General features: G+C 38.1%; 2 protein-coding genes across 2 annotated transcripts in view; both read right to left on the reverse strand.

Annotated features, from left to right (window-relative positions):
• itga8 (integrin, alpha 8) overlaps positions 1 to 18,932 on the reverse strand; it is a 71,356-nt gene extending 52,424 nt beyond the window's left edge. Inside the window, exons 1-11 of the mRNA XM_079894034.1 lie at positions 18,585 to 18,932; positions 18,090 to 18,223; positions 11,626 to 11,726; positions 10,947 to 11,070; positions 7,966 to 8,027; positions 7,583 to 7,628; positions 4,752 to 4,877; positions 4,189 to 4,233; positions 1,673 to 1,716; positions 920 to 976; positions 635 to 687 (exon numbers count right to left, since the gene is read on the reverse strand). Of these exons, the coding sequence (XP_079750160.1) occupies positions 635 to 687; positions 920 to 976; positions 1,673 to 1,716; positions 4,189 to 4,233; positions 4,752 to 4,877; positions 7,583 to 7,628; positions 7,966 to 8,027; positions 10,947 to 11,070; positions 11,626 to 11,726; positions 18,090 to 18,223; positions 18,585 to 18,760 (968 nt within the window). The 5' untranslated portion in view covers positions 18,761 to 18,932. The remainder of the gene's footprint in view (positions 1 to 634; positions 688 to 919; positions 977 to 1,672; positions 1,717 to 4,188; positions 4,234 to 4,751; positions 4,878 to 7,582; positions 7,629 to 7,965; positions 8,028 to 10,946; positions 11,071 to 11,625; positions 11,727 to 18,089; positions 18,224 to 18,584) is intronic.
• A 6,409-nt stretch (positions 18,933 to 25,341) lies between these two features.
• mindy3 (MINDY lysine 48 deubiquitinase 3) overlaps positions 25,342 to 27,786 on the reverse strand; it is a 40,812-nt gene continuing 38,367 nt past the window's right edge. Inside the window, exon 15 of the mRNA XM_079894743.1 lies at positions 25,342 to 25,873. Coding sequence (XP_079750869.1) covers positions 25,724 to 25,873 — 150 coding nt within the window. The 3' untranslated portion in view covers positions 25,342 to 25,723. The remainder of the gene's footprint in view (positions 25,874 to 27,786) is intronic.

Raw genomic sequence — 27,786 nt, forward strand, 5'->3', positions numbered from 1 at the left:
GTAATTCACTCTCTGTGCGTTGGTCATTGCTGGTTTATCATTTAACTGCCCTTTCTCTGTGTATACTGCTGATTTACTGTGTATTCAACCATGTACCATTGGTAAGGAAGCCTTTCAGCCTTTAATGGCATAAACACATGTCAGCATTTCAGACATAAGAGAAGGAGCTTTGGCGCTGATGTGTCAGCAAGGTTTTGTATCCGCATAAGACCAAATTAGAAACAAATTTTATATATATCAAATTTCCTCCCTGGACGATGAAAGCATTTAAACAAGGGTTCAGGTAAACCAGAGCGTAATGCATGAGTCTAAATAAGCCAAACCCTGAAGAAAAACGGATGGTCCTATTTATATACTTTATATAGTCCTATCTGGCTCTGAAAACACCTTGTAACTAAATACAGCAAGAGCTGGTCAATTAAATTAGCTCAAAATAAATACTGTACTCTTTTCAGTGCTGACAGACTGTGAGGAACATCTAGTAACTATGACTATAGAATGTGCACTTTTGAGTCATACACATGGGGATAAATCTCATAAGATTTCATAAGAAAGAACTCAATGCAGACAGACTTATATTAGTACAACCTTTTGCATGGGAGTCATTGGACATTGTTTGTCCAAGTTGACTTACCCATCTTCATTTACATCAGTCACTGCAATGGTGTATCCAAAATAAGAGGCCATCTGTGAGAAACAATCATATACGAAATCAAATGAAATTGAAAAAATGTGACACAAAGAAAGACACAAAGACACATTGCTATAACAATTACTATAATATCTTCTGCTGAATCAGAAAGCTATTAAAAATAAGATCTGTGTCTTATTCAAAAACTACTTTTAGTCCCATTGAACCATTGTAAAGTGTTACCCAAAAAAAAAAAAAAACTCTTTAAAAGGTTGGACAGTCACTCACCTGCTCCCCAGTAAAATTCTGAATAAACGTCAGGTTTGTTGCATTGATCACAGCAACCTAAAAAAAGAAAGGTCAGATTATATTATTGCTCATAAAACACTTTTTATATTCATGACAGATTGTCATGAATCTGGATTATTCCCTGATGTAATGCAGGACTTGTGTATCTGACCACATGCCTGACCTCCACTCAAAACCAGAGTGATTTTCCTCATGTTAGGCATCTAGCACTCTAATAATTACATCCAGATTGATCTTAGAGGATGTTTTATGGGGCAAGTATGACTGAGATCCTAAATCAAACAAAGCCACATATGGCTAATACCCAAGAATATAACATGCAGTGAAAAAAGTTCCAAATTCACTGCTTCACAAACCACCCATCCAGCTGAATATGATTCTGTTTAATTGAGGGCCAAAGGGGACACCCCTACGTCCTAGATGCTACAGCCCTAATTGGGAATTCCTTCTTAAGACTTCAAATCACATCCAGATGAGAAACTCACATACACTTACACAAGTGACTTAGAGGTTTTACTCTTACCAGAATACATCTTTGCAAACCATGCAGCTGAGCTTGTCTTTGTTTATTTGAATAAATACATGTTTCAATTGACACAAATGAAGTGGATAACCTCTTGAACATTTCTCACATTCTTCCTTCCCCCTTGACCTTCACCTCTGACCTTTGATTCTTGGTCTTACCATGACAGAAACACAGGAAACAAAGTATGTTTAGGAATGTATACTTACATAACCAAAGTTGTGTGCTCCTCGAGGAACCCCTGCTACCAGTTCTGCATAAAGGACATAAGAAAATCATACAGGATACCTACCCAAGATATTTACATATGTGCAAGCAGGTTTATATATTTTAGACAAGCAGAGTTTAAAGAAACAAATGATGTGCTTCAGTACAGAACAATAATAAAACATTCACTTTTCCTGTCTTGAGAAGAGTGTGTATGAATGAATGTTTCACACACACAACCACTTATCCAGTGCATCTCAGGGAAAACAGTGAGGTGAGACTTGTGAGTGTTGTAAATCTCTTCTCTGTCAACACCATGTCAGTCACTCATTTATTATAAATATTTAGAAGAGAGAGACGGAGGGGGAAATGACACATAGCGGAGGAGACAGAGGCTGTCTGAGGCCTGATGGATGATCTTGGAGATAGTGATGTGGTAGGAGGGTTTGTGGCTGTCTGTCAGATCTGTCCCACCCACTGAGACCGGAGAGAGACCATTCAAGTTTGCCTCGTTTCTAACCTGAAATCTCCCATACTCCCAGGGACCCATCACACCCCACTCGTCCTCAACCCTTCCCCCCACAACCTCAAATTTCCCGACGCCTTTGACCGCAAAGTGCACCACAGCAAGAACCCATTTATGAAACTCTGACAAAAAGAAATCAGCATGTCTCTCCTCTCTGGATTCACCACAAATCCAGACCAGATAGAACATATGTATGAGAAAGACAGAGAGGGAATTCTGGGAAGAATGAACTGAACCCATGGAGAGCGTTGTCTATTTGTGCATGCTGTCTGTGTTGATTTAGTGTCTGAACAGTGCAAATCAAGTATCAGAGCACATATACCTCAAAAATTTGTGCTGAACAATTTTGTTACAACTCCGATTCATCATGTGACTTTCTTTTGTTCCACCTGTATTATTATGGAGGTTATCAATACATTTTAAAGGGCACCTATTATGCCACTTTTTACAAGATGTAAAATAAGTCTCTGATGTCCCCAGAGTGTGTATGTGAAGTTTCAGATAATTTTAATAATTCTGTTAAGAGATAACATAATTTTTTATAGCATGTTAAAATTGCATTTTTGGGGGGTGTGCAAAACGCACCGATTTTGTGTGTATCCCTTTAAATTCAAGTGAGCTGGTGCCTCAAGCCCCGTTTCAAGAAGAGGGCGGAGCTTCAAGAGCTCGCGCTTCAGTGTCAGGACAATCTCATCTCACGGAATGTGATGAAAACTAATTCTCCCAAATCACAGAAGTGACCTCGACGTCCGGTTTAGCGGTAGCATAAGCCTTCAGAAGCAAGTGTTATTTAAATAAACTCCTGATGTACTTACAAACTTTCCGATGCCTCGTTTTATGAGTACAGAACCTATTACAGAATCTAAGTTCAGGAGAAAAAACTCATTTAGAGAAAATGGCCTTTAAAGATATGTACTGTAATTGTAATCTACAGACGCAAATAAATAAAGTGCTATAAACGATACACTTCAAAGTGTATTTTGGATGTTTTCTTTCCACCAATCTGAAAAAACACTTTATAAAAAGCCAAAAATCTCACTACAGTGTTTTTACCTGTAGTGTCTCGCCGTAAGCTGAATTGTGGGCGGTTAAGTAAATAAGATGCAGGGTTTTGCAGAATGGTACTGTCTGATGGATAGGTATGCTAATGATTGCTTGTGAGTCGATGTGGGTGCACACATGTGTGTGTTAGGGAGGAATGACAGACTGCAGACAGGCTGTTTGTCACTGGGTGGCATGACAGGGATAGAATCCTGTGAGGGCTCTGTAATTATGGTCTGAGGCTGAAGGGTCCGATCAAAGCTCAGCAAGCAACAAATCCACACAACAACCACACACAGACAGAGTTCTCTCTCTCGCTCATACACTTGTATTCATACAGAAACTCTACAAAAGATGCAAAAGTTTGTTTATGTGTCTGAGATAGAAGTCTGCTACTCAACCCAAGCATTACGTTATGTGACAAACTGACGATAGATGATATTTTGAAGAATATTTTTGTCCACACAGTGAAAGTCAATGGGGTCCAAAACAACATTTTTATTATAAGAAAAACAAAAACCCAATGGGATATTTTTTATTCCACAGAAGAAAGTAAGTCATATAGGTTTAGAATGACATGAAGGGGAATAAACGATAACAGAATTTTCGTTTTTTGGGCGTCTTCCCTCTCTTAGTTCCTCTTTATCAAGCCCCTTCTTCTGAAAAGCGAAATCTGCTCTGATTGGTCGGCAGGACCAGTGTGTTGTGATTGGTCAACTGTTTTGAGCATGTTTCGAAAATTTCATGCCCCTTACCATAACCGTGAATTTCACATTCCCAAAATAAATGTTTCAGAGAGTTCAGAAACAGTGCTTGCTTACTGATATAGAGAATAACTCCATTTAGACTTTGTGCTTTTAACTTTGCAGACTTTTTCATGCTCAAACAGTAACATTACATATTAAAGAATGTGTAAAAAAAGCATATTATGTCCTTTTTAGAAGTTCTCACCTTGTTCAGAATCACCTGTGAACTCTCCAACCGCTACAGAGTACCCTAACAGACACAGAGAGAGAGAGAGAGCATAGGAAAACCAGAGACACTACACTGAGAGAAACAGTTGATGCTGCAAACCAAAGTGGGTCAGTTTAAAAATTGTTTACTCATGTTATCTTTATCTCTTCATTTTATTATTGACTGCACATTTATCGTGACATTCCAGCTGTGATGATGATTACTTACAATACATGAGGGAAAATGCTCATAGGATTTTGAAGTGTGTATTTAAGGAATTTGTGTGTGTGTGTGTGTGTGTGTGTGTATTGACGTCTGCAGTTCCAGATGTAAATGTTATCAGAAGGCACAAACTCAGCACCAAACTGAGCTATGGGACGGAGGGTCAAGGTTACCTCAACATCCACAAAAAAAGCTTGTGTGTGTTCATGTGCACGCGTGTTTATTAAATTGACTGAGGGCCGGTTCCCCTGACCCATAAACAGGGCCTCAAGCAAATCGCTGGTGTCCCATAAAGCATCTTTACCTTTCAAAGGCAAACACACAGACACGTCTCTTACCTAGGTAACTGTCATCATATGCGTCTGATGCGGCCACAGTCTGCTTCTCTCCCTGAACTTTGCGCAGGATATTTTTCAGGGAATAGCCGTTCAATATCTCTGCAACTCCTGCAGTGATCACTTGACCTGAACACACAAATACATATTTATATTAGTTTTCACAAACAGATTTTGTGTGAGTGTGTGTTAATGTGTATTAGACAAACTTGTACAATTGTACTCATTTTTTGGATGGCAAAACATCAAACGGTAATGTACAAAATTACTACAGAAAACCATATGAACTAAAAAAATAGGAATAAAAAAGGTCAAAAATGGAGTTTCTACATTGACATGACATTCTTTCAATTGAAAAGATCTGGTGTTTCTCATTTCACACCATTTTTTCTTAAAAAATATTTAAGAATTTTTTTTTTTTTAAGTTATTGATAGTTAATTATCACATTCAACTACAATAATTATACAATCACATTAAGATTAATAATTATAGCTGTTTGTTTTTGTAATATAGTCCTAATTTGTTTTTAAATTCTACGATTAATTAGTGTAACCTTGAATTGAATAATAAAAAAAAGACAATTTTTTATATAGCACAATATATATTATACATGTTTGATAAGTTTTATATTTGAAAGATTTTTCCAGTGGAAATACCAGTGCTTGTGTAGAATGACACAATAATTGATGTTTTGGTTCCAGGATGGCAAAAAGACAAAAATTAAAACAATGTATCTCACAAATTGTGTCAAAACCTCACTGTAATGGTTTAACAACATTCATTTTTGTCAATCTGCAACCATCTACAGGGCCATTACACAAGCTCTGAGGAAAAAAAACACAGGAGTAAGTTCGCCTCACAAATTAAGATTTGACATGGTGAATAAAGCGAGAGAGAGCGAGAGAGAGAGAGAGAGAGAGAGAGAGAGAGAGAGAGAGAGAGAGAGAGAGAGAGAGAGACCCTGTGTCTGACATAATTTTTTTGAGATATTTTCTCTCTTTTTGTTGTTCAAGTTCCATACACACATTACTCTCATTTACTACCAGGCTACAGTCTGACCTGAACTCTAACCATTAATCTCTCTTAATGTGTGTGTTTAGCTGTGTGTACATGTGTCTCTATTAACTTGCATTTGTTATGTGGATACCTGACACAACATGTGGTACTTTTTCTCCTCTCAATTAGTTGTCTTTCCTCAAAATAAATAAAAAAAATATGAAAGGCAAAGGTTAAGATGGACTGAGCGTGGGAATAGAGGAGAGGAGAAAAAGCGAGTGGCAGGTCATAACTTATAATGCATTAGTATTTGTCCACAGCATGAAGTATATGAGAGACAGAGAGAGAGAGAGAGAGAGAGACAGAGAGAGAGAGAGAGAGAGAGAGAGAGAGAGAGAGAGAGAGAGAGAGAGAGAGAGAGAGAGAGAGAGAGAGAGAGAGAGAGAGAGAGAGAGAGAGAGAGAGAGAGGCCCTGTGTCCGAAATTATTTTTTGTCTCATCTCTAGTCATCTGTCTCTCTATTACAATCAAAAACCAATAACAGACGTTGTAAGACGTGATGTGGAACCCAGTATTATCAGTATTTATTAAGAACTGTAACTCTGAGTTCAGTCTGTGGGGGGTCTAAAGATTGAGCTCATATGTTTTCATATCTTAACATACGACTGCAATTACTCAACAATCAACATCTAGCATAGTGATCCAAATTCAGACACAAACAATCACATATACATCCGGCCACAAAATATTTAACTGTGCCTCATTTAGTTAGAGCCAAACATTCATTCCACACATTTTTATTTATTTATTTTTTAATTTAGATGTTTAAGAAGTGAAAACTTGAGATTGTTTCTCTACAAGCAATACATAAGCTCTCATATTTTGGATTTGACACATCATTTCTATAAGTTATTCAGTCATTCAGGATTAAGAGATAAAAAGTAACTGACTGTAACAACAATTGCTAAAATTATAAAAATGATTTTATAGACATTGCACTAAGAGAGACTGTTAATTATTAGTATTAGAGTGGAACAAAACATATTTCCATTATAGAAATGTCCAGACTTTAGGATTTTATTGATTTAAAGTGTTTAAAAATACAGAAATTAAATAATAATAATCATTTTATGCAATATTTTCTCAAAAGTCATTTTCAAAATTCACATTCAATGCATTAATATAGCTGTAAGTAGATACTGAATACACTCAACTTGTTAATCAGTCAGATGAGCTGATGCTGACAGTCTCAAAATCAATCCCTAACATAAACATTGCTAAACAAATGCAGGTGTACAGATTTGAGCAGAATGTATAAAAGTGAGAAAGTGTAGGCGTTCATTACCCTGCAGTCACTGGAGCTAAAAAGCGATGATTACAGCTCTAACTGTGAGCCAACACTAAAGCCACTGACCAAAAAGAGCAGCTCATTAACCTCGACCAGTCTTCTATTATCACAACCGCTATATTACTACCATCACTGACCCATCTGTGATGAGTGAACTGTGACAGAACACTTCACTGAGGAACGCAGAGCTCTGATTGGCTGAACAGACTCCGCAATGGTAGCGCTAACACACTGAGATAATCCCTGATTATTTTGCTAACAGGGCTCATGGGAGGTGACGTGTCATCTGTCTGAGTGTCTGTTATTTTGCTCTGACGGTGGAGGAAGGGTCAGCCTGGTCGGTTTGTTGGACGGAGCTAAGATTCTTTGGCTCCTGTGAGACTGTGAGTTTGGGATATGAGAGACTTGTGTCTGCAAATCTCACTCTGAGAGACTCTGTAAAAGGATGGAATGATGGAAAAGAGAAAATAATAAGGAGAAGTGTGTTACCTTGCCAGTAGAAACTCCCTGGTCCTCCCACAACCAGAGTCCCTTCCTGAAAGAAGGAGAAATAAATGAGTGAGGAACAAGGAGAGACGGTAGAAATGAGGAGGTAGAAATGTGTGTTTGCTAGTGCAGAAGTCTTATAAGAGACTTACAACAGTGATGGGTGCTATAAATGTAACACACAAGAGCGAGTAATAGAGATTAAAGAAATAAGGCATGAACATAAAGGAATCAGCCCTCTTCCTGATTGGATGAAGTGTCAAAGTGATATGAATGTCTTTTTTTTTTTTTCAAGATTTCGAACAAAAAATAAGGACATCATGTCACATAGAAAGTAACCATAAAGATGAAATACACTGACATGGTTAAGGAGGGAGATTTGTTACCTTAGTGAAATCAACACTGAAGCCCGCCTGGCAGAAGCCCTGGCCCTCGGGGTCCGGGTTATCTACAAAGATCAGAGCAACCTCAGTAAAACAAGTCATTAAGATATGCCTGAGTACATAAAGTTTCAGCACTTCCAAGACAAATATGTAAAATATTTATTTAAATGGATGAAGTTGGATGAAGCAATGAAATGCTCACAAGTTCACACTTCATATTATTCTTGAATGAAATGAATGTAAATATGAGGTCTAAATTTGAATGTATTGGAATTTTTTACAATATATTCAGTAATTAAGCATAATGTAATTCATATTCATGAGCTAAGCCACTGCCATTTCATAACATCACAATTCACACATCTGGGCAAATCTTCCAAATTGTCCCAATTTCTTCATAAAATGAAGTGGCAACTATGGTCCTAAGCCTACGATTAATCTCAATCCCAACCATGACTGTGGTGTGGGAGGCGTGGTTTAGCGAGGTCGCAACAGGAGAGAGAGCCGGGAGATATATGCGATGGGTGAGAGAGTTAAGTGTGAATGACAAAGACCTGTGTCTTGTTTCAGTGGCGTGGAGAGACCGGATAAAAGCCACCGGGAAACGAGACCAGAGATGAGAGAGACCAACGGAGGACTCGTGTGTGCGCGCGCGTGTGTGAGCTCGGAAACCCTGAGAAAACTGCAGGAGGAAAAGTGATCGTTGATTTTGATGGACTGAGTTTTATGTTTCAGCGCAGTGAGCACAACTTTGTTTTGATCTTTTGAAAACGTCAATAAACACACAGTCTCCGTAAGCCGACCCTGTCCTCTTCCTTCCTTACATCTTGAACCTTGTTACAATGACCAACCTCTATCTAAAATCAGAGGAAGATGATTGATTGATAAGAATGAGTTCAGGCCTAAAATCTGATTGGAGGATAGGAATGTTTTTCCAGACTAAAAAAAAAGGGTGTTGATCCAGGAACATGCTGAAAAATTATGCACAGTAAGTTATGTCCTGTGTGTGTTGATATAATATGTTGTACAGTAGGTGGGGTGAGTTAATGAGGCATAACATCACTTCCAAATCCCAACCACAGCATGTTCTCTGGAATACAATAAACTCTCTCTTATTCTATCTCTGTTTCTCTTCTTTCACTCCTCCGCCAGACTTTGCCTAGTATTTCACTTACTCAACACTACTGTCTTTTCAAATGTGTGTGTGTACACATGCACGAGTGTGTCTAGTCCACAGCGAACACAAGCTGGATAATATCAACGCAGAGCGTCCCTGCCCTGCGCCTTGGCAAGGACTCCTAGCTGACCTGCCAGGGAGACAGCTGGCACTTGAAAATGTTTGACAAAGAGTCAGGAAAGTAATTCACAGTCATTACAGCCTCATATGCCATAAAATAACTTTTCCTCTGAACAGATGAGGCACAGTTATCATTATTAATATACCACTTCACTCTACACTAACTGTTAATACAGACTGTTTCAGTGTGAGTGTGTAAATAAAAAAAAAAAGTGTGTATCTGATGTGACGGCAAACAAATCTGAGTAAATTTATCAACTACCCTTAATGGTGAATGAGACCTCAAAGTACAGGAAATAAGCAGGAAATTACATCAAAACAAACATGTGAGTTTCCCCTCTGAGTTCTGTTTACAGCAGGGCATATGATTGCCATGCCAACTGGCACAAATGGGCAGGAACGGGCACAGATGCATCTACTGTGTGAAAATCAGGGCTGGCCCAACTACTCATTTTTACTAGTCGGCTAGTCATCCAGAAAACTAATCGGCTAGTTATGTAACTATATGTACAGTAAAGTACACTTCGGCTGTCTGCGTTCCGCACACTGTCCTGTGTGATGTAATTTCCATCATCAGGAGGGTCTGCGAACATCCAATTTTTGCGGCGCATACTTTGAAAGGAGCATACTTTGAAAGGAGCATACTTTGAAAGGAGCATACTTTGAAAGGCTTACGTGCTCAACTGTGCGCGAGACAGAGCGGAACGTGGAAAATAAAGTATACCCAGGCCTTAAATCAGTCAAAACACTCAGTACTCTTGGTGCTATTTCTGGTAAGTCCAGCACTGCATTATCTGTGCAGCTGAGATGCAGGTAAGAAACAAAAGCATGTACAGTATATCTTCATTTCACAGATTCATGCTATTTGCGTTGCAACGAACACTGCCAAAAACAGTCATGTTCCACTGGCTTATAGTTTCTGTCAGCCTTTGGGCAGCACTTGATTCATTTCAGGGTGGTATGCAAGAATTTTGGCTTGTACTGTATATGAATACGCTAAATGAACCCAGACCATCTCAGATGTCCGCAGCACCAGCACGGTACACTTATAATGTACTTTGTGAAAAAGTATTCTGGGTTCATGCTATTTTAAGTCCTAAATAATTCCAAATATAATTGACCATTACAGTTTACTATACAAAACTGTTATGCGACTACTCTACCTTTCAAAAGTTTAGGGTCAGTCAGATGTATCAAAGCTCAATAAGGCTTCATTTATTTGACCAAAAATACAGTAAAAAAATTAATACTGTGAAATATTACTACAATTTAAAATAACTGTTCTTTATTTTAATATATTTTAAAGTGAAAGTTATTCCTGTGATGGCAAAGCTGAATTTTCAGCATTTCATTCTGATATCCTGCTCAAGAAACATTTCTTATTATCAATGTTGAAAACAGTTGTGCTGGTTAATTAATTTTTTCAGAATTCTTTAATGAATAGAAAATTATGAATAGAAACCCAACAAGTCGACTTCTGTAATAACAGAACTATTGGACTTGGTGGTGCATCCCTACCGCAAAGCATGATGGGAATGTGTTTCTGCTCTAAACAAACTGATCTAAACTTTAGTAAAGCTTAAAAAAGCACATTTTTAAATGTGCAACTAGTTAAAGTTAACTGCATGTTCATTGGTTCTGTGTCATTGTTTGCTTCTCTTTGTGTGTGTGTGAGAAAAATACTCACTGGTTCTACAAGGTGAATACTCAGCATAGGCACTGAAGTTTTGCACAGCCACATAACAGGTTCCCACTGGATCCATCTCACTGCTGACCTTCACTGTCCTCCAGTGATAGAGGGGAGCACAGGCCTACAGAAACACACAAGCACCATGTTACTGTAAATAACAGCCCTGGTAGATATAGGTTGAACGTAAAGATGTTCCTTAGGACTGAGCTGGAGATAGAAAAAAAGAGTCTGTCTTGTGTAATTTTCTGAATAAAAGCATTTTAAAGAGTTAAATGTTTCAGTATTTGAACGTTTGGAGAACAATAGTCACATTTGGGCACAGTGCCTCCCCTCATGTAAAAACTCTGGCCTATTTCTTTCAAACATCAGCAGTTCTCCACCTCGCATGGTCAACCTCAAATCAACATTTTCCAAAACCCCCTCAGTAACGGGACAGAGCCACATTGCCTATCAAAACATTTCCACAAAACAACACTCCTATGCATTCATGAATGAAACTCTGATTCTGGCACCCATGCATTCATGAATGAAACACTAATGCAGTGCTATTAAATAACATTAACCCCATTGATGGGCAGCTATATTCCAACCACATCCATGAATGCACGGATTCGTCCAGCTATGAGGATGACTGCAAATGGTCTTTAAATGGGTTAGGTTCCTGAGCATCACTTACCACCACTTTGCCTTTGTGTGTCCTGACTGTGGCTCCAAACCACTGATAGGATTTAAATTCAAGCGGCTCCCGTGTCCCATTCACTTTAATCATCCTGTTATCTGGACAAAAGAGAGAGGAAGAATGAAAGTCAACGAAAAACAGAGAGAGGGACTTCATTATATAATAAACAGAAAACATCAGGCAGCTGAGTAAGACATTGCAAGCACTTGTGCCAATATACTCACTTTCGAAAAATATGAGCCATGAAACAGCAAATTAGCCTGGCTTCAAATGAGACTGAGTGTTTGTTTATGTGAAGGCAAATCTACAGGGGGTGTACACACATGCACATGATTCTGTGGATCTGTATCTACAGGGGTTCTGTGCGATCCAGAAAAGATCCCGCTACAGCTGGGCCTGTTTAGAGCTCCATAAGGTACAGTCTACACCTCATAAAAACACATCAACTTTAATACTTCTCTGCTTTCTTCTCGTCATCTCTCAGGCCTTTACTATGGGCCTTTTTCTTCAAGCTAAATGTAAATCTTATACTTTAGCTTGAGTAATAAGATTTTGCAATATTTGTAAGTAATTTTCTCTCTACAATATCTCTCTCTTTAAGGGTGCTTGGTGAGCATCAGCATTAATATTGTGGATACTATAACTGACAAATTTATAAAGGTGCAGTCGCATTTAGAGTTATTCAGTGACTTAAATTGAGTCATTTCAATAGGAATCAATGCGATTAGGAATTTGGTCAAGTGAATTAACTGGCTTGACCAACAGAAAGCTGCTTGGTTTGAAAGGTTGGCAGTGAACCATTTTTGCCTTTCTGTGAAATTTCGCTGATCTGACCACTCTTAAAGTATTAAAGTTTGGGACGTATAACTTGTTTCTCACTGTTTGTTCTATGAATGTGTATATTACCTTAAAGGCCCACTGAAATAAAAACGTTTTTTAGCTCTTAGTATGAATATGTTAGCGTTAAGGTTATGAATAAGCTGGTGTGTTCCAAAACAATGACAAAATTTGCATTTAGGCGATATAAGCATTTAAAACTTACAGTCTCTCACTTCCGCTAAAATGGATCACAGATTTTTATGACATCACCGTGGACTTCAGCTTCTCATCACATCTTCTGTCCAATCAAATTCTCTCTAGAATCTAAAGTGTCCCGCCCCCTATGCTATAAATACCACCTGGGCCACGTGGCTGTACCTGACTGTACGGTCGGTAGTATATGCATGCTCAGTATCAGCTGCTCGTGCTCATCAGTTCTCTCAGCACAACTTGTCTCAGTTCAGTGAACTGTCGGAGTTACTGGAGTAACATATTGGTTTATTTCGAGTCGGAGTGACTGTCAGGGCACGTCCGAAAGCGAGTAACTTTAGAAAACTGTGGATCAGTGCTGACTCATGACGCAAACTGTTTTGAACAATTCAGTTCGATTTGGTGAACTGGTTCGATCGGTTCACTAAAAAGAACCGGTTCGTTCATGAACCGGACATCACTACCGTTGACACGTCACGGAGCAATATGGGTTGGAGATATGTGTTTGTTTGCTCAAACGCTCAAGTTTTATTCCGTTTTCCAACTGTAGATTGGTTAAGAATGAAATGGCTAGAATTTATTCACACCTCTGCTATTGTATCCAACGTATCATCAGTGGAAATTACGTCAACGCATCATACAAAGCTGCGTGTTCCAAGGCACTTCAGTGGGCCTTTAAACCATGCAGCTAAACCCGGTATGCTACTTCTTTTCTAAAGAATTTGATTTACAATATTCACTTGCCGATACAATTCTGTAGACTTGAGCCATATCTAAGACTTGGGTGTACACTTTTTTATGACTTGGGATAGCCAAACTGCACAGAAACACCTTAGCAACCAGCAAAATACCCAAGAAACAGCATAGCAATGGTCTAGCAACAATCCAGAACACATTATTACCAGCGCAGCATGCCATAGCAACAATCAACAACAATATAGTAACCACATAGGAAACATACCCTGGGAACCTCCTTAAACACCCTTGTACCACCAAGAACACCTTAGAAACCACATAGCAATACCCTAACAACCACAAATCAACACTTTAGCATGACAGCTGGGACTTTTGCACAGGAAAAGCATCAATACAATTTTCTATGCAGCATGTCCTCATGCCAAATTTTTCTTTTCTTGTTATTATGTGAAAGTTAAGCAAAAAATTGTGTTTTTATATTATGTTTTGCACACCTATAAGTGCAATGTGATCATGCTGTAGGAAGTTGTTGTTGCTGATGGAGATCAGCAGACTGGATTAACAAAATAACAGTTAATAGACAAATATGCACAAATTCTTAATACAGACATGCTAATGCAGTACTATTTCCAGTTCATAAACATAATGATAATTTTCAAAATTAAAAGTATAAAACAGGCCAGAAAAATCAGGACACATGTTCTGGTGTCACACACTGCGCTAAAATGCAAGGCCAGACTGACAATATGAAAACACAGCAGGGCATCATTTGGTGCTTTAAAACATCTGTTTCATTTTTGGGTCCAAAACACATGCTTGTAATTTTTCTTTTCATTTTATGCATTGATATATATTTGTTGTAAATGATTCCTGCTGTTATGAATGAAAGCTCCTATAATAATAAAAACTGTGATCTTTGTAAACGTAAGTGACCTGTGCTGCTAATCAGACAGTCGTAACTTACATATTCACTTGTCTCCAATATTACAAATGTAATACTATAATTGACCTCAAATATGTAAAATGTGATTGGTGTAAGACCTCTAGAACACCTGGACATGTAACTATGAAGTTGTGTGTGTGTGTGTGTGAGAATTGTCCGAAAACTTTCAAGACAAGGTCCAGTGGTAGATGACCCTATCTGGTGTATCTGATGAATTTACTCTTCTCAGTCAGGACTGCATTAGTCACACACACACAGACTGTCATCAGAAACGTCAGTCGCACAAACACATGCCATGCCCCCCATGGAGAGCTCTAAGGGCCACAGTGGGAAGAGTGCACAGGATCAGAGGTCAAGTGTGTTAAAAAAAAAAAACGTGACTAATGAATCTGGAAACGTGTGTGTTCTGAGAAGATGCTGGAAATGCATGACACTTTTTTCTCAGACACTAACAAAGAACACACAGCGCTTTTGCCCTCCCTTGACAGGTTCTGATTTCTTCCCTTATTTCCCTTGTGTTCACAGCTCTATCTCTCTCTGCCTCTCTCACCTCATCAACATCAGGCTCCTAAAACCAACCATCTTGAACCAGAGTGCCACTGCTTTCATCTCCAACAGACAATCCATTTGAATGTCAATTCCTCACTGATGCTTATAACACACACACACACACACACACACACACACACACACACACGTTGGGTTTACATGTTTAATGGGGACTTTCCATAGACATAATGGTTTTTATACTGTACAAACTGTATATTCTATCCCCTTACACTAACCCTACATCTAAACCTACCCATCACAGAAAACTTTCTACATTTTTACATTTTCAAATAACATGATTTTTAAGCAGTTTTCCTCACGGGAACCAAAAAATGTCCTTACAAGGATATTGCCATCTTTATAGGGATATTTTGGCTACGTTCACACTGCGAGCCTTAGTGCTCAATTCAGATTTATTGCTAAGATCTGGCTACGGATTGGCTACGTTCACAATGTCAGTCCAAATCCGATTATTTGTGTATCCGATTGGAATCTGATCTAAAATAATTGACTGTCCACATTGTGTATCGCAACTGATTGTGTGTCCATGGCGCTCTTTCGTTTTCTGGAATATCTGCCATGGTTTCTATGCCAATAGCATTGTGTTTGGTAGGACTACGCCAAAAACAACAAGCCAGACACAGAAACGTAGGAGGCTGTTATGAGCGGCTTTATTCCACGCGGTGGTCTCTGCCGGTTTCAAAACATGTCTCCGTTATATTGTTATTTTCTGCTCATTCAGCACTGTGTAACACAACCTTGTTTCTGCAGTGACTTTCAGCATTTTTCCTATAACATCGTCTGGCTTGAGAAAGTGAAATAAACCACGCAAAATCTGATCAGAGCGGTGAGACTGAAACTGATTTCCAGAAATGTGATTTGAATAGGATTTCAAACCAATGGGAATGTAGCTCGAAACGGATCTGTAAAAATCGCATTTCAAGAGATTTTTCACCTTTCACACTTGCTCTGATCTTGCTCACACATCTGATCGGATTTTAATCGGATATGCACAAAAAACAGATTTGGACTGACAGTCTGAACGTAGCCATTGTTGTTTTAAATGTGACCAATATCAGACTTCATTGCGAACAGATCATGATCCTAGAGTGACCTGCATGCGCAAAAGAACGATAAAAAGACGACACGCAGCACGCTGTCATACGGAAGAAAACACGGAGGACATTAAAGTAAGCGATTAAGTGTTTATTTATAGCGTGATCTGCCGCGGAAGCCAGCGAATTTATGTGCAGGCAATATAAAAAACAAAGACGATGATACTAAAAAAGAGAGCAGAGTTTTTAAACATCTGTGATACGAACCCTCATGTTTTGCTTGTATATAGAGCTGTCACTGTAATACTTATGAGTTCTGACATTTGACACATCACTGTCCTTCCACTGACTACCTTTACCAACTAATCTTGATAACGTTGGGTATGTAAAATCTTTGAAGTAACTCTTATGAGTGCAGAATTGTGACGAACATGGATCTAGAGTGACGTAAATGTCGCATGAATTCCGATATGACTGTTCAGACTGAGGTCGCATTGCAAAACATCTGACCTGAAGTGGAAGTGGCACAAATCAGAATGGAAAAGATCAGATTCCATGTGGCTTGTGCTGTTCACACTGTCATGAAAAAAACAAAACAAAACCCAGATCTGAGTCACATGTGAGCAAAAAATCAGATATGGGCCAAATTTACCAGCAATCTGAATGTAGCCTTTGTCCCCATTACATAGGGTTTACCAGGACCACACACGCATACACATTTCAGTACCTGATCTATGTGCTTCACTGTGGCATTCTCTACAAACGTCAAAAAAAAAAAAAAAAAAAAAAAAAAAATTGACAAAATAATAATAAAATAGTAATAAATAATCAAACACTAATAATCAAAAAAAAAAAATCTACAAAGCAATTTCAGTAACAGTTATTCCAAAGCTATGTAAATCTATTCAAACATCTATTTCAATTTTGTAGATATTCTGGATTGTCTGATTAAATGTGAATGCTAAACATAGCCTACAGAAGACAGTAGATTCGGATTCCTAAAGGTTTTTTTTTTTTTAGTAATTTTGAAGAAGAATTATAGATTTTTGCATACCAATTTTAATCCAGTAAAAATAACCGGTTTATAAAGAGTGATTCATATTCACACTGCATTGCATGTTTTTGATTCACTAAAAAGAACCGGCTCATTTGAATCATTTGTTTGGGAATAGGACTCCATTGTTCGCACTGCATGTTCTTTACTCACTACTATATTGAACCGACTCATATACGAGTCATTAGTTTGAGAATCGAACCGCACTGGTCTTATGGTTCTTTAACTTTATTTAGGAGGTCATAGCCTATTCTGATAAGAGCCCTTGTGAGAACCAGCAACAGCACACAAATACTGCCATCAAAGCTCTCTCAAGAGAATGCTTTGAAAAACAACACATCAGCGCTCACATTCCGCAGCATCCAAGTCTGTCTCAAGTCCATGCCGCGTTTCTGAGTCCAAAACCGACGACTGCATACCGGCAAGCTAGCCATGGTTACTTAAAATAGTCCAATAATATTATGAACACCCCTGCAATCTCTATCACAGTCACAGATGACAGAATCGGTCTAAATGTGACATCAATCTATCCCTTTCTGGCACTTCAAGTTTGACTCTATTGCACAATTGCTGACAGACATCATCTACCTACATCTTTTCCCTCACTAAATGAATTAGACGAAATAAACAGCACAAAAGTACCTGGAAATAATGAACGAAGAAATTCAAACGTAAAGATAAAATGTTGGTCACCTAAAGAGTAGACGCGCGCAATGGACGTCGAAATTATGGCAGATTACGCACTGAGGTAAAGTTACGCGCCTTTCTCTGGTAATTACTCCGCTCCTGAAATTTTAAACCAAACCATATGGGGTGAAATTAACTCTTTCTTGGATGTGGTTTTTGATCTTTTTATTATACGAACGGGAATTTATGAAGCCTACTCTAAAGATGGTGCTTAATAAAGAAAATATGTGTTAATAAATACGATACAGAAACAATATCATGTAGTAGGCCTAGCCTGTGTGTTTTTAGGTTATTTGCACATTATTTTAGATGTACGAGTTTATAATGAATGTAAAAAAGGACACATAAGAAGACATTGTTAAAACTCAAAGGGGCAACCTGTTTAAATGGAAACTGCTCATGGTCATTTTGCATTAGTTGAAGGGTTATAAATCATGAGGGTACCTACTTGCTTTATCAAAGGGGATCTGGCGGCAGGAGTCTGGGTCTGATGCCGGCCAGGGACAGTAGTACACCGCTCCTCCCTCCACAATCCCTGGCTGAGAGGTGTTCGCTTTAGGAGCCCCAACCAGCACCGACATGCTGGAGAGAGAAAGGCATAAATCTACGCACAAGCGCATCCTAATACTGAATCACAGCAATACACTTACAAGTGACAATATGAACCCCAGAAAAGTAATTCAAATGTGAGGTAGACTAGCCTATTTTAGTTCAGCATTTCCATTTAAATGTAGCTTCCTTCATTATCAACTTCTGGCGCCTGAGTTCATTGGTCCATATTAGTGGTGCTGAAAATTTTTCATACAAGCTGTGGCAAATTTCACGAACATTGTAGGCATAGCCAAACTATGTTATACGGCATATAGTCTACTGGAAGATGCTTCTCTTTGGGAGCTTGTCAATTTTATAAACAAACAAACAATTTTTTTTTAATCCCACTTACGCGTTTCTGTCCTGTGTTGGCTGGTAAAAGTCCAGTGAGTATCCAAAATAACTTCCTTCTGGTCCATTGTAAACCGTTGGCTTTTCTAAATCTAGATTAAAAGCAGCAACTTCGCAAAAAACTAAAAATGTGAGCAAAAACCCACGAGAAAACACGCGGAAAGAACACGGATGCATGGCTTCAACCCAGTTTCTTCGAATGTAATCCAAAAGTTTGAAATAAAGATGTGCAGAGAGAATGTAAGTTATATCCGTGCTCAGCTGTCATCAGTTGAGTGTGTGCTGCGCTCCATGCGTCTGTCTGCTACCTTCATGCAAGCCGCGCGCCTTTCTCAGTCTGCGCGAGCTCTCTGCGTACTAAACATTATAATGAGCTGCGCACGAGACCGGACTCCTGCACCACATCACACAGCATCCGGCCTACTCCTTTTATGGATACACACACATAATATGAATTTGCACACAATTTAGACCATTTTTAAAAAAAAAAATTTCTAATATTATTAATAGTGATATTATTAGTTTTACACATTAATATTGGTTCCACTTTAGACATTCTACTAACTATAAGTAACTTTGAAACTACATGTCAATTAACTCTCATTAGAGTATTAGTAGACTGTATAGTAGACTGTTAGGTTATGGTTAGGTGTTAGGGTTCGGGTTAGGAGAATAAGTTTTGGGAGCATCAAAAGTGTCCCCAGATATTAAGTAGACAGTCTACTAATACTATAATGACAGTTAGTTGACATGTAGTTGCAATGTTACTTGCAGTTAGTAGAACGTCTAAAGTGGACTATGAAAATAAAGTGTTAGATAATTAAGCTACTTCATATATTTATCAAAAGAACTGACTTATTTTGATGCAGCATCAAATTGATCAAATTCTCATCTCTCTCTATATATATTTATTTGATAATCTATGGCTTTAAAATTACAAAAATAAGCTAGTTTTATGAATTTTATAATAGCAATGACAAATATTATTTATAAAAAAAATGACTTTTTAATTATAATAAAATGTATCAACATTAATATTGCCATATTATTCGGATAAAGTGGTTTCAATTTGTGTCAAACTTACTGCAGATGCTTTTAATTATGCAATTTTAATACCGGCTGCGAATAATGAACGGTAATTATCCTCGTCAGACGTCCAAAGTTAAACTTTTGTACGAAGCGCGCGATAAGTATAACCTTTGGAAAATAAACGGTGCGGGTGTTTTTAAGAGAATCTACAAACGTGCATCGTTCTTGACCTGTTTCCTTGGAGCAAATCTAAATTTAGGTGCTCTGTTCACATCTGAGCGCAAGACACGGGCTGCTTCTGCTCTCCATCTGGGTGTCAGAGTTTTAATCCTGTCTAAATGAAGTCATTCCCTTCACCGCCTATCCTGTGATCACCAAACAGTCCGTTCCAAGTTCCAACTGTAAACAATCTCACACTTTCTAGAAAACCACTCAAAAACACTTTTTGAAATTGCCATGGGGTGCATACCAGGTGGATATTAGTATTGCTTTACATGTTAATTATGATAATATAATACAATAGTGACTTTTTTTATACACAAAAGCTTTGTATACAAACCAAAAGAACGTACCATTTATAGGGAGAATCAGTACCATTTGGGACAGGGCCATAGTGAAGGACTTGGGCTGTGTGCTTTCTTGTGGTGCCATCAGCCAATCAGCATCAGCATGTGATAAATGACCAATCATGTACTGGACACTTTCAGAAGTCAGGCCTTGAATCAATCACATGAGTCCCATCAGAGGCTATGAGCCTGAAAAGAATTCACATTTCATTTCAGTTCATTGTGCAGAAAAGATAATACAAATCATACAGTTAGATAACATCATGTTTTCAATGATGTTAATTCATGATGTTAGATGTTACATGTTGTGATCATGATTATTACAGTACATGGAAAATTTGGTAGTTTCTATGTTGATTCAGTGTTTGCATCATCTGACGTCCTTGCAGGGGTTGGCGTCGTCTCTTCACAGGAGTTGGGTCATCTTAAAAACTTTGTAAGACGCTGGATCTAAACTGTAGATGGCGTAATCTTTAGTTATCAGAAAAGCAAATGGAGAATAATTAGCGTAGCTGCTGTTCATAACATTTCAAGCAAAAGATAATCATGTGCATCTGATCTGATCTGATATAACTGTAATACAAGGTTATGAGACGCATTATGTGAAACTCATAACGAAAGAAACTACATTTCACAAACTAATACTAACAATAACACATGGATAAATAATTTATAGTTTATTCAGAATATACTTCGTAATCAAACATCATTGTGAAACATCTAACCTGTTCTATTAAATGCTAATGATGCAAGAAAAAAAAGGGGTGATTTTACCCGATCTTCCAAAGATAAAAAACGCTCAAAAACATAGACCAGAAGCACTCCACGGTAGAACTAGCAAAACATTTCCTTACATAGCTTACTGCTGTTGAGATAACATATGATTTTGGCCCTCTCTCAAAGACAACCAGGTGAAATACATAAAACCCGCCACAGCAGAGCACATGCATCAGCCAGGACTGAAGTGTTGCTCTGCTGGCCATTTTTGGCTTCTGGTGAAGATTATTGGTGACAATCTTAGATGTAGTGTTGTCTGTGCAACCCAGGACTAAAAGCATGATGATTTGATTCTGCACACACAATAATGGGTTCAGTATTGGATCTTTGGTGATTGTTGTCATCGCTCTGTCTGGTCTAATAAAACACACTCACAGTAGTGAATCGATACCCGCTTCTCTTCACAGAACTGACATGTTTAGCTCAGCTGCCTCTGAAGTCTTTTTGTAAACAACGAGAAGGGTTCATCTCTAACAGACAGATTTGAAGAAAAATAATAGATTAGGCATGGTCCATGTATTGTTCTTTCATTTCAGGAGGAATGAGAGAGCTGGAGAACATTCTCTGAATTCCCCTCTAAGGCTCTGAGAGGCAAAGAGCCAGACACACTCTTTATCTCACTGTCCAGAAACAACTGGATTTTAAAACAAGGCTCACAAGCTCAAAAATGCATCATTGATTTTACTCTTGGTTGAAAAGCATGGATGTTCATTAAACACAAGCATGATTCGACAGAAATTGCATGCACTAAATGTGGGCTCATAGCCAGTGGCAGATTAATACTCTTTGACGTCTGACGTCAACCCAACTTTCATTTCCAACCAAAATCCAACGTCTGTACGACGTCGGATGTTGACGTCAGTCTGACGTTGGGTTCTGACATCAACCCAACTTTCGGCACTGACACCTAGAGTGCACCCATACATGAGCGTCGAGAGGCAGTTTCATTTCGATTGAAAGAACGCAAAACCGCACAGCACACTCCCAGAATCTGTATGGTGCATTTCCACTAGCCTATCGCGGAGCAGAGCGAGCGTTTTCAGTTCATATTAGCTTAACGCTCAACTTCCATTGGAATTCATTGAAAACACTCGCTCTGCTCTAGCCTGGGTTTCCCCATGCTGCCTTGCACGCAGCGCGATTTTATTCACGCTGCTAGGCAGCCTGGACACCATGGACCAGATTTTCCCCTCAAAAAGGAACCAATCACAGAACGGGGAGGGAGCAGCAAGACGATGACGACGTCTATGCGACACACCGAAGCAGTTTGTTTATATCTATTGGAAAAAGTGTCCCAATCAACCTGAATTCACCACTACAAACCCAAGCTTTAAGATAATTTATGCTAATTCTTTAAAACATAAAATATAAATTTCTGCTTTTAAATCTTAAAAAATGGACTCATTCAATTCCATTTTATATGTGCCTCGTAACCTTGATTTTACATTTGTTTATAATAAATATGAATAAAATGAGGTCAAGTCAAAATAATTGCTTTCAGTAATTAACTTTTTTTCTGAACTTGTTTCTTTTTGCTTCTAGTGTTTGATTTGCATCACATGTATTGTTTTGAAATTTGATTAAAAGCTTTATCTTAGTCTCATCTGATTCCAAACTCCTTTCTTTCTGGGTTACCATTACACATTATTGGCAAACTCCAGATGCGTTTTATTTGGTTCTTGAGTAACAGCTTTTTTTGCTCCATCCTCTTGTACAGGCCAGTGTTCTGTAAAGCTCTTTATATGACGGAGCCCTGTAACGCCTTTAAAACAATCACTTTTTTTTTGCGTTGAGTTTTTAGTGACAAAACTTTATAACCCGCTATATCAAACCTAAATGGTTTGATATGCATCCTCTTCCGGACAATTGAGCCGCATTCATTTTTGGATATTATTTTTGGATCTTTTGCATGTTTTATTCTAGCTTTTAATCTTCTTCAGTCACATTCACTACAGCCAGACTTATTATTCAAACAGAATAACCATTAGTCAGAGGACAATCAACTTTCAAAAAAAAAGGAGAGAACTTAAAAAAAAAAAATGGTTAAGGGTCTAAATACTTTCTATTTTACAGATGTCACTTTCTATTTCTATTTTAGTGATGTTTGAAATAAACCATCCCAAAATACTCTCTCCTCCACATTTTCTCTTCATTTCTTGAACTTTTGTTCTGCCAAGAACTGATAAACTCTGGCTGAAACGTATAAAATCCTCCATGTTTTCATATTTCAGACAGACATCAATATTAGCGTCACCTAACCAAGAATAGAAGCACCTGTCAAACACCCGTTTGTGTTGATAACAAGTCATTATAATATATAAACGTGTCTTGGATTGGCTGGAGTGATATATTACCACGGTGAGCCTTAACAGAATCCCTTACATAGTGCACTTCATAATGTTTACGCAGCGATAACTAGTGTCCTCAATGTTTACATCATTTTAGCTAAGATTGTTTATGATGGCGCAACAAATGTCTGATAGCTCCCAGCCGACCCAGGCCCACTGATATTCTTTAAAGCCAAAATTTAGCAGGAACTACACAGACATGGAAGACTTCAATAGGCACATTCTGGCAAATAAAAGCCTTGTATCCTGTATTCTGCATCTTGTTTTGAATTTATTTTCTCTGCCATTGAATATTGCTTGTTTGATGTGGTGCCAAGTCGTTTCGCTGAGAGCTTAATGAAAAATTTGGTTCCACTAAATGTCGCTTTTATTTCTTTCTGTAATAACATGGAATTTGGGCAAGTCACTTGGCCCATGAAAGATGTGTTCCATATGTCACGTGCACTCTTAGTGGTAACGTTTTTAATTATCTGTTGGTCTGACCTTTACAGAGGAAACCAGAGCAGCTTGATCTGTGGCCCTGAGGATATTATGGGCCACAACGATTACATCCTGTGACATCAAATTTATTTGATGGCACAATCTTAAGCCCAAATCTGATGTAAACCTCTGAAACCAGTCAAAACAAATACTGATCATGACCAATTGACACAGTTTAACTGCTAAGTAAAAAAAAAAGAAAAAAGTAAGTGGCCAGAATTAATATATCCCTCTCAACAGTTTACGATGGAATGGCTCAAAAGACTAAGTAAACCAATCAACAGCTTTAGTGAAGAAAAGCAAAAATCACTAAGCAACAATATAGAGTAGTGGTTCTCAACGTTTGACTTGAAGTGAACTTGACAGTGAAGTTGACTTCAACAGCTTCAACAGTTGACTTCACTGTCCAAAATGTATTCAAAGTCCCCTTTAAATACGCTATGTTTCATTTTTTTGTGTGGCAAAATATTAAATTAATATAGTTGAGAACCACTGATATAGAGGATGATGAAACATTTAAATAACTCAACGTTAAGTAAAACAAATAAAATAATTTAAGAGCATAAGAAAAGAGTTTATTGAATGCATTGGTATATATATATAAAAAAATTTTTTTTATATATATATATATATATATATAGAAATATAAATATACATACACACCTACCAATACCTTTTACTAATGACCTATTTACACAAATTCCATTAAAAGAATAGTGGTATCATCTACTACAGATTCAAATACACATCCACATACTGTACCCTCCATACAACATATCACTTACCTAATCGGTCACTTACCTGCAGTTTTTGACTACAGCAAAAGTAAAGCAATTTTCCTATAGTAGACCGTTACCATGCCATGAAGTACTGAGTTCAAGTCAAGCAAAAGAAAAGTTCTTCATGCTGTCGCTCTAAGCCAGAATCCACTACTGCTGCCCCTACTGACAGCATAAGAAAACATGAAAGACATTCTGACTGAAGGTTAGTTTTTCCAGAGATTACCAAAAAGAAAAATATATATAAAATTAATAAAAAGTAATGTGCAAGAAATTCTTTCAGTTATCTTTTGGTCAGGAACATTTCATCTTATACAAAACAAACACGCCACAGTCCAGATGTGAAGAACAAAGTGTTTATTTTAGTGAACCTTAAAGATCAGAATAAATAAAGGGTGAGCGTTTGTCTGTGTTATTCTTCTCTCTCATGCAGAGAATCATAGTGTCATTCCACAGTACCTCCTGGAGAGTTGCTACTTCAAACTTTAAATAATAAAATTGCCCTATTCCTCCACTAACGTTTGGTGCCCAGCATGGGGTTGTAGTGCATTCTTTTGTAAACCTGTCTAAACAGACTTCCTCTCAGGACCGAGTGCTGCAGAACATGGCCGCTCCCTAGCTGACCATTGACAAAACACAAATACTTTATGTCCAAAAAGAGGCTTTGGTCAAATGATCCCTTAAATATCATTATATCACAACTACCAACACTGAAATTTCAAAAAAAAAAAATATATATATATATATATTAATAATTCCATAAATTACTAATAACAGTTGATGTGCTAATTCAAAGATTTATCATTTCAGACAAGTAAACAAAATCATGTACAAAGTTGACAAAAATAATATGAACACCTGCAAAAGCAAATACATTTGGTATACACAACAGATGACCCCCCTCACACCCCAAATAATCTGTTCAAATCCAGGGCTTTAAACACAAAAACAGTCTTATAATCAAGCTGGTTAAGATGTGTAAAAAGCAAACAATAGGCGTTGTGTGAGTACCAGGCGAACAGCATCGTCTCTCATTTGAACTTCAGGCCCCGTGTTGGCCTTTCTAAATGTAGTGCCGAGAGAGTGAGCAGTCCTATGAGCGTTCCTGAAGTCAGCGGGCTGTGCAGCCAGAGGTTGGCAGGTGAAGGTGAGAGATAAAGGTTAATTTAGGGAGGGTGACCTTTCTGTGGTCCACAGGAGCTCGATGTAGGGCCATTTGGTCTGTAGACAGCGCTTGACTGGAGTGTCGTCTGTACGTACCATGGGGTCCTCAAAACCCATGACCAAAGCAGTGCCCTCGACATAACTCACCTGGTGGAGAGAAACACAAGGGGTGAACATGCAAGACATTGGCATACATCCAGTCAACTTCCTGACCTTCTAAATAAAACCTGGCCCCTGTTTCTGGAAATGCCAGTGTTTCTCTCTCTGTATGTGTCTCATTAGAGACCTGGCCTCCTGCTATGACATCATCAGACATAAGACAGTCGATGACTTCCATATGGAGGGCGTCATATTGCCAGGAAGGAATCTGCCCTTGACAAAGTGTCATGATAAACATGCGCCCTCATTTTTCTGAACATTTTGTGTTGCTATTATACATTGTGTTACCCAAGTGAAACCTGTAAATCCATTCACTTACATAAAGGCTGCATGTGTGTTTCACAAGGTCTAATAGTGAAGTATTGAGTGTGATGGGAGATCCACTGACTCCTGATGACCTTTAAATCCAGGAAGTAAGCTTCGCTCTCCACAATCATCAAGACTCAGAGATATCCCTTCACACATCACTCACCAAGCAACTTTTCCCCCCCAAGTTCATTAGCATTGCCTAATTCAACCCAGTCTTGAGTAAAAGCCATCAAGCTCTACGGCACTCCCTCTGGTGGCAGCCACAAACATCTCTACACCAACATTACCAGTCCATTATGCAGTGAGGCTCAGACATGCTGACAGCACAAATCTCTCTGTTCAAGTCATTAGGAAGCAGATCACACACTTGCAAGACTTCACTTGTCATTTTTCTTCTAAATGGCCAACTAACCTCTGCTCAACCCTGTGTTTCAGCAAAAAAGTTGCTTTTGTCATCAACCATGAACGTTGCCATCAGTTTTCCGAGAGTTAAGAGAACTATCCATCAAAACAAACACATTGATCTCTGTGACTACAGATAGACAGATTGATTAAAGAGTGCAAAAGCAGCAGATAGGCAGGTGTAGAAAAAGATGTTGAGGGATGATCTTTTGAACTTTGAAGATCTGAGAGTGCAGCTTACTATACTTCTACTATTACTTACATATTTTTCAAGCACCCCATTTTACCCAACCCAACCATTCTTCATTTTACAGCTGTACTCTAGCTTTTGGCAGTAGAATGCAGCGGAAGGAAGGGTGACATCTTCTAGCTGACTAGACTGTAAACTATAACCAGCCATTTCCAGGCCCAATAAAGCGCTCTTGTTTGAAGGCACACATTCATCATGGCTGCCAGTCAACTGTGATCGTGTGGAACAGTGAGGTTATCCATGTTAGTTAGAACATGCCATAAAACTTGTCAACACTCTTTGTATGTTTACTTGAAATAATCCAAATATTTCCACTAGCCTGACAGATTTCATGTTTTGAGTTTTTTTGTGGCATATTCACCTGAAAATAATAGTCTACTGTTGGTCAGCTTGGCTTTGTGTTCAGTTATGGCTATATTTTTAAATAAATATTTATTTATTTTCAGACTAAAACAAATGCATGTGTGCATAATCAGTCTTACTGTATACACAATGATTGAATAAAAGAAGTGACTGAACCAATACCACATCAAGAACAGATTGGTTCCCACAGTTTTTACCAATGAATTTCCAAGGACCAAAGAACAATGATTTTCTGGAGATTTCACTCACATTTTTTTTGCTGTGCATTTCAAGTTCACAGTTTCTAGTTGAGTATAACTAGAAAACTGATCTTAAATATCTAATAAACCAGGAATATTCTGGAAATCCTGTGGAAATCTGCAGTTTTCTCTATGGGCAAAGATTCATCTTATGAATGTACACTACTGTTCAAAAGTTTTTTTATGCTCACCAAGATTGTATTTATTTGATCGAAAATACAGTAAAAACAATATTGTCAAATATTATTATAATTCAAAAGAACAGTTTTCTGTTTTAATATATTTTAAAATGTAATTTATTCCTGCGATGGCAAAGCAGTCTTCAGTGTCACATGATC

The sequence above is a fragment of the Squalius cephalus genome, assembly GCF_949319135.1.
Source record: "Squalius cephalus genome assembly, chromosome: 15".
NCBI classification, from domain to species: Eukaryota; Metazoa; Chordata; class Actinopteri; order Cypriniformes; family Leuciscidae; genus Squalius; species Squalius cephalus.